Source organism: Gymnogyps californianus, chromosome 3 (assembly GCF_018139145.2).
Source record: "Gymnogyps californianus isolate 813 chromosome 3, ASM1813914v2, whole genome shotgun sequence".
NCBI lineage: Eukaryota > Metazoa > Chordata > Aves > Accipitriformes > Cathartidae > Gymnogyps > Gymnogyps californianus.
Window position 1 is genome coordinate 92,411,948 of NC_059473.1, and position 13,501 is coordinate 92,425,448.

A 13,501-nucleotide genomic window follows, 5' to 3' on the forward strand; every position below is an offset into this window, starting at 1 on the left:
GATCAATGTTCGAAGGCAATGGGCACTAGAAGAGACTTCCGTTGTTTATCATGGTGCTGCTGAAGTCTTCTGGGGTTGACAGATGCTGCTCCAGAAGGTTAATAAGATGAAGAAAGCTCTTCCAGCTGGACCGTAAGAGGGATTATGTCTGAGCAGCAGATAAACAGATTATTCCAGAAACAGACACTGCTTTTTTTTTTTTTTTTTTTTTAAAAAACTTCGTCACTCTTGTCTTACCACTCCAGTCCCCCAGGCCAGAAGTGTGTGCATTGGAGGGGTTTGTCCAGCTCTTGCATTCTGGCACCTGTTGCACTCTGCCTAGTTGCAATTTAATGCAGTCCAAGGCTGGGGACACCTGAAAAATAGTAAGAGGAAAGACGTTTGGGGATTTTAGTTCTTTAAGAAAACAAATTTCTTCTACTTGACTTAAATATTCTTATTTCCTGCATGATTGATCTTGTAAATTGTGAATGATCAATAGACAGCATGCATTTGAAAACCGGATTAATATTTTTGATCATTTGCCTTGCTCTCCAAGTTCAGGGAAGCAGAGGTAAGTTCATATATTAAAGGTCTATATGAATTTACATTGTATATGTTGAAAAAAAATAAATTGAAAGATCAGGGTATTTTCACATTACAGAACGCTTTGTTTGGATTTGGTGTTTTGACGATTCAGCTGGAGACAGTACAGTTACTGACACTGCTATAAAGTTGGAAAAGGAAATGTTGGCAAGATTTCCTATGCGTGTTTCCGAGGCTTTACAATCTCTGTAAGAGATGCCATTTAGTTTCGATCTACCTGCATATGTTCTGTTATGAAAAAAATATAATTTCAAAAACCAGTTATATGGAAGGGGAAAAAAAGCTGAAAGAATATCTAAGTGCTGACATTGTTAAAGATGGTCTGTCATCCTTGAAATGAAGAGAAAGTAGTAAAGTATACCTTTATATTTACTAGCCATTGTCAGAAACAACTTCAAAAACTTTTAGATACACAAATTCTGGAGGAATAAACCATACTGGCAAATATACAAAAAATGACAATTCTAGTAAGGATTACTGTAACAAGAATTGTAAAATTATTTGCAAGAAAACAGAAATACAGACAACTCCTCTGTACTTAGTACAACAGCTAACTATTGCTCCTTTTAAAAACATTAAAAAGTTCATAGCAATTTTAAAGCTTCTTCAAGAACAATAAAGAAAAGATGGTGATGTGATTTTTTTCCCTGTTCAGTTCCATATTCAATAGATTTAGAGCTTTGGGGAACATGTCTAATTTTGGGGGAGATTTCTTACTAACTTTTCCATCTATGCTTTGATATTTATATAATTGAATTAAAAGCCAACATTACAACTGCTTTATGCTTCCCCAAGTCAATGACCTCCTATTTTATGTCAATCTCAGGCATGTTAATTAAATGCAGAGAATGTATTTAAATATTTGTTAAAGAATAATTTAAATATTTGTTAAAGAGACGGTGTGAAACATAGTCTGCTGTCAATACTACCTGGAAAGTTTTATTTACACTTTTTTTTTTTTTGGGGTCTTGCTTTTCTTTGCACAGATTTTCTTTAAAAATAAAGAATAAAGTTCTTGTATCTCACTGAAATGATGTAAATCTTCTCTAGTGGACAATTACAGTACTGAAAAAATCCTTGGGAAAAAGTAATGTATTAGTTAAGACTAGTATTCTATTGCTCTTTGATTTTACTTTTTAATTCCATGTAAATAGTGTCATTTAATCATTAATGATATTTTGGAAATGTGGCAAAAAAATGAGAGAATGAGTGATAGTTCATGTCTGACAAGAGTAAAAGTTATATCAAAATGCACTGCTTTTGCATTTAAGTTGCATATTCTATGATGGAAAGAGATAGAATGAATTCCAGGTAATTCGTGCATGCTTGATGGTATCACTACAGTCCATATTTATAATTATGAACTGAGAAAGTGATAATGTGAAAAATGGGGTCACACAGTTTCACCCATAGCAAATTGTAACTGTATGTTACAATACATTTCCCATAAAAGACTTCAGCAAAATTCAGAACCGTATATTATCTCCCTAAGAGATACAGTAGAAGTCTTGGTGCATAGAATGTTTGTCAACACTCACGAAACAATGACCAATAACAAACTTCACATAGCATCTTGCTTATGTAGCAGTGTTGGAATTTTCTCATTTTTGATGGCTTTCAGGGGTCAAAGTATTTTTTTCTATACATGCATGTGAATATTAATTGGAAAAATTCTTTCCCACCAGTTTTATAAAGTACATGTGGTATGCGTGAATGCATAATAATTACTTTTTATTGCCAAATAGTCATGCCATATATAATATTTTAAAACTACGTTATCTCAAATATATGCACACAGATCTCAAAAGACTTAATGCGTGTGTTAAGAAACTTCTTTACCAGAGCAGGGATGCTTCCAGAACTGTTATTTTATGACTTAGCATCAGGGTCAGATACTTACAGAAAATATTTTCAAAAGTACACAGGCTCTCCCAATAGTCTGAATACTTATATTAATCACTCAATAGTGATCCTAACATAGATGACTCGAGGCTTTTATGGCTATTCAAGTTTGCAGTACCTGTCAACTGTGACAGACTAGGAAATAAGAGACCAAGATATAAAATATTCCTACCTTAAAAGATAAAACATAGAGCTAATAATCTCTAAATATTTATAGGGCTAATCAGTCAATTTTTTTTTTCCCTCATGAACAAAACTATCTTAAATTCAAATTCCTGATTTACTCACGTCTATATTTAACAAAAAGTGGGTTAGCAAAAGTGGGGCTTGCTTAGTAACGTCTTTTGGTCCTTCCTCCCCATCCCTATTTTAGGACCAAAAGAGTCCTTCTCCCAGACATTTGGAGACTGTCCAGGAGCACCTCCAATTCCACAGTAAACAAACAGGAAACTGTAGGGAGCAAAATAAAGACTTTAGAGATAGAGTGTTTATCTTCGGCCATGACTAGTGCCAGAATCCAGGAAATGACCTCAGGACTTGAACTCAAGTCTTTGCCACTGTCCTGATACAAACTGTCTCTAACAATGGGAAGGGAAAGTGAGGGGATAAAATCTTTGCAATGGCAAAAAATCTGCGCACAAAATATGACAGTAATTTTTAACTGTTGAATTGTAAACCACTGAAAACCCAGACTAACTAGCAAAATACAAAGGAGCTTTGAACTCCCAAAACTATACATTGATTCTGGGTACATCCTAGCGCCTGATACTGAGAACGTAAGGGAGCCAGAGAGCATTCAAGGCTGTTTGTTTAGTGGGGGTTTTTTTATTCAGCAAGCAAATAGCTACTATTTACTCAGCCATTCTTTAGGACACAAAGGCTTTGTGTGTGCTCTCTGAAATCATTTTAATTCATTCTGACTTACCCCTTCCCGCTCGGCTGTTCCAATTCAGCAATAAATGTTGCAGATCTTCATTACTATAATTGCCCCTGAGAAGAGGGTTAAGCAAATTTGTGCCAAAAGGAAAGGGAAGTTAAAGAACATAAAGCTTCAAAGAAAGAAAGAAAGAAAAAAAAAAAAAAAAGGACATCTGCTTTTTGCACTAAGATTTTTTTCTACTTTCATTCATAAAATAAGAATTATCAAGTTAAAGTTAGCTTTCCTGATTCTGCTTAGAAACAAATGAAAAGTAAACTTTTTTTTTCCCCCCTTCTCAAACAAAGGTAACACTGGATTATATGTGGGTTTTAATCTTATCTATTTCCTGGCTGAAAGCCAAACTTGAATAAAAATACTAGAATATTGTCACTGAAACGTAAAGATTAATTCCAGACATAATCACACCCATACCATAGTGATTAGTGAACTATATGTGAACGAACAGTTAGATGTGTGGGACTTTTTCTCTGAAAATACCTGTGGACAAGATGATCACTATTAATAATAAAAGGTTTTCTCCCTTTACAGGACATTAATTTACAGACTACAATAAAGTAACTTTACTTGGAGTCTTAACCTGCTAGAAATCCAGATTATTGTTTATGCTGTTCTTCATTTCTCAGCTAATCGTGGTGTCCTAGTGGCTTCAGCAGTGCACTAAGCAATATGGCCAACATTCATCAGATGTAGCAAACACACTGTCTTCTTCCCAGAAGGAAAACTGTGTATGCATTCTACTGCATTTTGATGCTTTAAAATATTTTAAATATATGTTTTCCCCTCTGCTTTTTTACCTCTGTCCTATTTCCAGTCCCTTTGGGATTAAAATTAGTTTTCTGCTCATTCTCTATTACACAATTCTTCCCTTTTTCTTAGGAATTAGGTGCACTATCCTGCATATTCCATGCGCTTTGCACTTTGCAAGCCCACCTGTGTTTCAAGCTATTTCTTCCCCTTAGGAATGTGTGATATTGAACAACACACTTCCTAAAAAGAAATATCTATCGATCTGTCTGCTTGTATATACATATATACTGGAATTTAGTCACTATCGGCTGCTATTTACTGGACAGACTCTTCAGAACAGTAATATATCTGGAAAACATAAGATTAACAATCATCTGGGAGTACCCTGACACCTGCCACAGTCTAGATGTGTTTATATACCCTTACATAATTGTAGCACACCTTATCATTTTATGCAAGCATACCACCAGTTTTAACCTTACATTATACCTGTCTGACAGAGTAACACTACCGTCCTCATTTCACAAAAGTATGAGGACCTGAGGCGTAACATAGAAACTGAAGCCCTGACCTGTAAGAAGCATTGCAATCAAAGCAGGACACCAGCAGAGTTTAGCAGGCTGATTCTCAAAGCAACTGCCTAGTCATGTACATGTCTGCAAATCAGTAGGACCCAGACTCATACCTACAAAGCTAATTGTATTTCGGCCACGATGCTTATCTTTTCAGTGGTGAGGTTCTACTGGCTTTTAAATTTCTACTTCAGTGCAGAGCCAAAGTTACCTTCTTATTGGCCACTCTCAATCTTCCAGTACCTCTCTCAGAATTTATCCAATTATATATTAACAAACTTGGTAACCCTGTTTTACCCAAAATCAGTTTTAGTGGGTATGCTCCAGGTATACCTTTCGTACATATGAGTCAACACAGATCATAGAAGCCCCAGCAGTTTCAGGTAGGAAGCAGTAATGCACTCATCTTTCATTTTGTGATTGTGTTTACAGCACAAAATGAACACAGTTCTAATCAAGTTATTTTCCCTTTCCTCCTCTCCCTCAAAACTAAATCAATTTCATCTAGCTCAGAAGTTGGCCATGCTTAGAGCAAGGAATTGGACTAGGTGACCTGCAGGTGTCCTCCCAACCTAACTTGGTCTATGCAGCTTGACACATAACTAAGTTAAGTAAGGTTAAGTCCAAGTCACACTCTGTCAAAATGAGATGGAGGCAATTAGCCAGAAACTGTAGATTGCATTGCAGGATGAGTGCCCCTAAACTGTGAGCAAAATTGACCAGTTCCAACTACACAAGTTCAAGCAAAGAGATGGCACTGTGGCTTCCGGCTCCTGGAAGCTTTCTCATATACCAACCATCCCATTCAAACATGTTTGAATAGTTACCTCAATAAGGCCATTCTGCACTGCTACTCTGACTCACACCATCAAAATTGTTGAAATGTTGACATACATGGCAAAATATTGCTGGAACTTGAACTTATGCTGTCTCACTGACTTCCTCAGAGGATGGCTGTACGTCTTGAGTAAGACTGATTAGAAAATGAATAGCAGAGGTGCTCAAGTGAGTGTTTCATCACTGCAGATTGGATGCATCCCTCCAAGAACTACTCAGACATTTAAAGCATTTTCTTGCATCCTTTGATGCAAACCATATCAGATAATAGAACAGCATTTCAGGTCAAATGCTTCTAAGATGGCCAAGGAAATACAAATAGATACATGTTTCATATGTCAACACTAAAACCAATCATTCTTCAATGCTGTTTCTAGTCCAGGTCCTGGACCTTAAGCAGACTTACAGGATTCAGATGCTGGCAATGAAACCACAGATGGCCTTTGATATTTTCTATGAATTCCAGCAGCAGCTGTTAGTAGAGTTGATGAATAATAAGGATTCTTCACCAGAATTTGCACTTATATATGTCTGAAAGAGATGGTATATATTTCTACCTTAAATGAGACATATGATATCAAGGAAAACATGAGTTTCTTATGATGCTCTTTCAGGTAGGAAGGAAATGTGTCAAAATCACATGTGTTGACTCATAAAGCTTTCAGCATGTTCAATATTTGTGGTTGGTACGGCCTGCATTTATTGCAAATGTAGATTCACTGTTAGTCAGTATATGACGACTATATTCACAAAAGCAGGAGAATCTTACAAGTGGCATATTATGTTTTCTATTCTCATCTATAAGAGCTAGATAATTCACCATAGTTATTTTGTCATGAATTGTATAGTTAGCATAATTCAAATATGTTACCAAATTGTCTATTGAGAGGGATAAAAAAATATGTTTTCCTGTTATAAGGCCTAAGCATAAATTTCATAAAAATTGTTTCAAGTTATCTTCTTAGCTTTCTTTCTGAAGTTGGTTGATTTAACAATTGTGTTTCTCCACTTGGCATAGAAAACCACACAGATTTGTGTATCTGGGAGGAGGGGAACAGCTGAGGGATTATGATAGCTATTTTAGTTTCTCAGTGTTACCTACTTGCAGAAATGAAATTCTTCACACTTACTGAAATTCCAAAGCACATTGGTTGATGACAACAGTGATCTTTGGTACTGAAGTGTAAATCCAGGTTAATTTAAAGGGTTCTGCAAAAGAACGATTATCTAATGCCATCTCCTACCTTTGTATGTAACACCATTAAAACAAAAACGTTTGGGGTTTTTATTTAAATTTACACATTTACTACTGTCATTGCTATACCATACATTTCAAAATAATTTATCGCTTTCTCCAGATTTATTTCCATATATGTTCTGAGGTGTAGATTGTTTCATTACAACCAAACATTTAGTATTTTTAACATAAGGATAACAACAGGAATATATCACATAAGGATTCATGGGAGTCTTGCCTTATTTGAGTACTATGTTAACAGTAACTAAATTCTTCATCTTCCATAAATGTTTAAAGGAGCATCATCATGCATTCCTGCCAAGAAGCAGGATTTATGAAAACCCACCACTTTCATGAATTCTCAAGAAGGAAAATCTCTTGGTACAGATCTAATTCAAAACAAGAATATAGTCTTTAAAAGGTTGAAAATTACAGAACTTACCTTTTAAGCAGGAGCCTGGAGCTCCTCTCCCATGTCATAGAGAGCTTGAGCACAGCTTGTGAACATGCACAAGTGACGTTTTGCTGAATCCAAACAAGAGATACAGGGATCAGATGTATTTTGTCTTCAGTACAAAGTCCCCACTGCACAGGCAGGGCCTAGCACCTCTCTGACATGTAAGATGATGCTGAGTCTTGCATAACACAAGATATTAGTAGGTACATGAAAGGTCCTGTAGTGCTGGGTGTGTAGACACCAGCTTTGTGGTATTTGTGCAGGAAGTTTGCTAGTGGACATTGGTCAACTGAACACAGGGTCTTCCAAGCTGGAGGCCTGGACCTGGCCCCCATAGTTCCTTGCCACAATTAGATACCCAGGCCTCATTCCACAGGTAATGTTACTATTTAGTGACATTTAAAAATGGCATTCACACAAGTCAACATACCAAACAGGAATTATCAAGGTCATCATTGTCAATACTCATTTTGAGGAATTAAAATTAATTACTTTTAATATTAATCCCTTAGCCCTCTTCCTCTTTTTTAGGAACACAGGCATTCTCCTCTGGCCAGTGTTCATCTTCTGAAGCTAGGCATCAATGTCAGCTCCTTATCTTTCAGCAAAACATCCCCACAGTAGTGGATACTGCCCTCTTACCCAGCAGTTCACTGGCTAAGTGTACTAAACCTGAAGACATGAGATCCAAACTGCGTTCTCTCCTGTGCCTCAGCTACCCCAGTTAGCTCCCAGAGCTCCCAGATAAGACCTACGACCCACCAGGATGCAACAACTGTTGAGCCTGAGTCCCCTCAGCAATTCCTCTCAAAGTTCTTTCACTGTGTGCATTAAAAATAGTTAAAGAATATATTGGACCCAAAGATAAGTACAAGCAAGACATATAATCTTGTGGTTAAGGGCACTGAGCTCTAAGAGACAAGACCTGAGCAGATTAAATATTAGTACTAATTCTTCTAATATGGGATTCCATACTCTCAAGTTTTTAAAGTTGTGAGCCTTCACGGTTGTGAAAACAAGCTTGGAAATGTAATGCAAACACAGTCAGAGCTACAGCATCTGACAAAGCACTGGCAAAGCAGCCCCAAACATCAGCAAGAGTACAAGGAAAGGGCCTCTACTTCCACATCTGCATGGGAAGATAGAAGTTGTTGCATGCTTCTCTGGGAGAAGATAGGTGCTGCTCCTAGTACTCTCATGCAGGATCTAGGCTGCATTTGATGATAAAGCCATGCCATATTTTAACCTGTCCCTGCACATCTAAGCCCCTTCAATCCAGTCAGACCCTTCCCATGCAACTGGGACTGAGGCAATGTGGCATAAAAAAGATTGAAAAAGGAATATAAGGAGAGAACATGTCATGGACATCCTACCTGTCACTGGCAAGTGCCATTAGAATTTGGGGTCCTCACTATTCCCATGACCGTAGGAGACTGCCTCTAAGCAAAGAGTCCAGGATATTACCTCTCTTTGTACTTCCTATGCTCCGTTTGGTGCTTACATTGATAAGCCCTTTCAGAGATCTCAAGATCAACTTTCCATGACTAGTCATCCTTGCTTTTGTTACTGGTTGAGTTATCAACACAAGGGCTGTTGGCCCTGCTGTATATTTAATTGGATCACAACACCACATTTATGGGATCTTTGTTAAATTAACACTCTTTGATGAACTTTCCTCGTCCTATTTCAGCAGTTCCCCTTAAATAAGCATTGTCTTTTAATTAGCGGGCTTTTTTATTGTGCAGGCAATAGGTCTCATTTATCAATCAAGCATTCCTCTCTATCCTAAGAACATCCACTTATTTTTCAGACTAATCTGTTTTTTCATACATGTCAAACCTTGTGATGATTTTACTGATGAATTATTCAGACTTCAGCAGTTTTGTCCTGATGTCACCTTGAATTTTGCTGCCGAAATCTTTAGTTATATTTTAAATTCTTCTCTTTGTATACAGTGACATCTTAATTTTCTAAGGTCAAATAAAACTAAAAGTTTACTTCCAAATTAATGCTGTAGGTAAATGTTCCTACACAGAGATTGCCTACATTGCTGAAAAAAACCCAAACAACCCACATCAAAACTGGAGGCCTCCCAAAACTGATACTATTAACAGCTAGAAATTAATAAAGCTGTATAGAAAAACATCCACCACAGTTATACAAAAAAGTATGAATACAAGATACTTGCTCCTGTGTTAATAAAAGCAAATTTAAAAAAAACCAAAAAAACCCACCCAAAAAACGCTGACCAATTATCTGAATGGTTTTAAACTTTTTTCCTAAAATCCAGTTAAATAATGATGTACTTTTCATTTTTCATCATGCAGATTATTAAAAACACATAGGAACTCTCATCTTTGAAATCCATTTCTCCTGCCTTGTTTTTTTAGTGAGGGTATAAATTTGATAATGCAGGTCTCAAGAGACACAGGGGAGAGGCCTCGCCTAATTCTGAGGATTTCAGATTTTTAATTTGAGAAATGAATACCTTTTATCTGCCTGAAAACAAAACCTGAAGAACAGTACTATGCGCTTGAGACATCTGTATGGATGTCAAAGCACTTTGATTAGGTCCCATACGAATAAGATTCCTATATCATATTCTGAAAATTGCTTTATCATATTTTGAAAATCTTTTGTTATATTTATCTAAGTTCAGGACTAGAGGTCAGGAACTCCAAATTTTAATAGTGGCTGACAGTGACTCTGTAGATCACCTTGGTAAAACTACCTCAACTTTTTTCCTCAAGTATGCCACTTGGAAAATGGGGACAATGATGATGCAGATTCTTTCATGTGAGAATAAAGAAGGAGAGTTACAGCTTTGTTTAAGGCACCTTGGAGATTAAGCTAAAGTACAGTAAAATGTTACCAGACTTTGACCATTATCTGCCCTTCTGCCCTAGAACTATCAAAGAAAACTAAAAATCTTAGACATACCTTTTAAAGGTAAAACTGAGACAGACATGTTTGTGAAACAACAGAGTTAAATAAAAAAGTCAAATTGGGCAGAGTAAACACTAAATATATTAATTGTATATGTCTATTTCAGAAAAGACAATAAGAACAAAACAATTTAAAAAATTACTTATTTTAAGAAAAGTAAAACAGCCTAATATTATTGGGATTTTTTACATGATCAGATGATGTATGCTGCAAAATTTGCATCGCTCCAGTTTACTCGATTACTATGTTACAAGGTAAAAAGAAAAGGGTTCAGCTAATATATATGGGCTCAATTTCATAATAGCATAGGCCTTTTTAGATTTTTTTTTTTTCAACCCAGGACACTGAAAGCAAAGCATCTAAAAAGTTGTACATGGAAGCATATTATAGTAAAGTATATGGCTGAACCATCTGGGAGTCTTAGATAAAAATTTCCCAGTTCAGAATTTCCATGGACACAAGGGAAAGCACAGGTCTGAAGAATTATGAACAAATAGTGTTCGTACCAGAAGACAGGTTTTCTTCTATTCACATTCAGTAACTATTAGAAAATAAGTATTGGACAATTATGTTGTCGTGGTTTAACCCCAAGCACTACACAGCCGCTCCCTCACTCCCCGTCCCCCTCCCCCTGCTCCCGGTGGGATGGGGAGGAGAATCGGGAAAGAAGGCAGAACTCGTGGGTTGAGATAAGAACAGTTTAATAACTAAAGTAAAACATAAAATTAACAATAATAATAATGAAATATACTACTACTACTATTACTAATAATAGTAATGAAAAGGAATATAACAAAAAAAGGGGGGGGGGGGGGAAGGGAACAGTGATGCACAATGCAATTGCTCACCACCCACTGACCGATGCCCAAGAAGTGATCCGCGCCTCCCAGCCAACTCCTCCCTGTTTATATACTGGGCATGACGTTCCATGGTATGGAATACCTCTTTGGCTAGTTCAGGTCAGCTGCCCCGGCTATGCTCCCTCCCAGCTTCTTACACACCTGCTTGCTGGCAGAGCATGGGAAACTGAAAAGTCCTTGGCTTAAGATAAGCGCTACTTAGCAACAACTAAAACATCAGTGTGTTATCAACATCATTCTCGCACTAAATCCAAAACACAGGACTGTACCAGCTGCTAAGAAGAGAGTTAACTCTGCCCCAGCCGAAACCAGGACATATGTGGAGAGAGGGGCTGATGCTTTCTCCAATTCAAATTTTGCTTAAGTTTAGTAAAAAAGTGATTTCAAGAACTGATGATAACAAAAGTTACTCTAGTAAGGGAAATTTACTAACCATAAGATATAAATGAAATTAAACCTATTACAATAAGCATACTTAAGCAACAGATCCCTCCCACAAAAAAGTGGAAATTGAAGGGAAAGAATGAAAAGAGAAAAAATTTCCACCTACCCTGAATAGGCTAGCACAACAGTGATAACCAGAAGCAGATAATCTATGGTCACTTTCTCAGACTGAAAAGCCCAAATAGCGACCCTAATACAGAAAGTGTGAAATCATTACAACAATAATTTGAGAAGAATCTCCTTTGTCAGTGTTATGAATAGTATAATTCTTAATTCAAGTTAATGACTTAGGTGCAAATCCTGGGGAAGAACCAAATCCTTCAAGAAAGGCCTCTGCTCCATACAAAAGCTATCAAAGAGCTTAGTGACAAAATCTTCTGCCCCAGTTGGTCAGACTGCCTGGGCAGCTGGTCTATCACAGTTGATATACCTTGTAAAAGGTGACAGACTTACAACTAGCTACTTTCCATGTAGATTTTTGGTATTTTCTTCTAGAGGATTTCAGGGGTCTGCTTTGAGATTTCAATGGCATTGGATTTTCCACTCTCACCCCATATATCATTCAAACAATTCAGTGTCTCAACTGATCCGGGTGTTTGGCCACTTGTGGTTTCTGATGGACCCAGAGCCATGTTTTTACAGGGGAGATTCCTTTTATGCAGTTTATGGTTCATGATCTGACATTACTGTGGAAAATTTACTTCCATTTCATTTAATGACAAACACTATATGACTGCATCTTCATTTTAAATTACCTTGCAACAATTAGACAGTTATAGGCCTACAGGTTGCTGCCTCTGGCAGCCTTCATTGTATAAGTTCCTGTCGTTTATACAATATTCACCATAATCAAGCAGTTCACTTTTTTCCATATCAGAGTACCACTTACCTCATAATATATATGTCATTATTATGTTTTCTACACAGTAAGCATTGGACGTTCATTCTGAAGTTAAATAAGAACTGAGGCATATATACACACACACATATATATGTATACTGACATATATGGTAGAACTTTTCCCATTCTTTACTTCAAGCACTATTCTTTTTGTGACAGTATGCTTTTCAATTATTTTTCTCCTATCATTTATCTGCCCACTTTTCTTTAAACATTTAATTAACACAGTTCCAAATTGTCAAGATAATGTGTTTTTACCTTCCTTATTTTCTCTTGATTTGCCTAAGAACATGATAATTAGTGTTTGTTATATGCAGCATGACATTTCTTCTTTCTACAGCACACTGGTAGTTTTGATAGTATTACTCTCACCGAACTTGTTCCTTTTGAACCCTATTATTTCCTTTTATTCTTCTTTTACAAGTTTTTAAACCATTCTTCAACGCAATTTTTTCAGTTGATTTGTCAGCATTCAGGTACACATATACCATGTCTTTCTTACATTTTCTCCCTTAAAGTTTTCCAATTATCTACAGATTTTACACTTTTCTTTCAAAACAGTTCTTTCAAAATGTCTTTTATTCTGTTTACATTTTTCTTTGCTTTTCATCTGTAATGACTGTATCAAATGTATGAAAATGCAACCAAAAAAAGGTATTTCCAAATTAACTTTAACATCTTTATTAATATGTATGCAAAATTTTGGAAGATAATCTAAAAGATACTAATTGCTCCTGTCACGCGATCCTGCAAAATGCTATATTTCAGCTCATTTAAATGTGTACCTTATATGCTATTTTTATCATTAACATTTTTATGCTAAATTTAGCTGCTATGTCATGTAATACTGCATCACAAATACTTAGGAATTGGAACCAAATGAGTCCTGACTTTTTGTGTGCCTTTTAAGATGGGGATTCCTATGCTTGAGGCTATATTTTGACACCCTAGAAGCATTTCCATTTTTCATAACTGAATAGCTCCATAAGTAAAACTTAAGCCTAGATCTTCAATTCCCACTCACTGATTTAACTTTTTTCCTACTGTAGCTGTTCCACTTTGCCAGGGATAGT

At 36.4% G+C, this 13,501-nt stretch overlaps 1 protein-coding gene across 1 annotated transcript in view; it reads left to right on the forward strand.

Moving 5' to 3' along the window:
• The first annotated feature begins 486 nt into the window (after positions 1-486).
• The window catches only part of IMPG1 (interphotoreceptor matrix proteoglycan 1), a 62,579-nt gene continuing 49,564 nt past the window's right edge, over positions 487-13,501 (forward strand). The window contains 1 exon segment of the mRNA XM_050894919.1: positions 487-553. Coding sequence (XP_050750876.1) covers positions 487-553 — 67 coding nt within the window.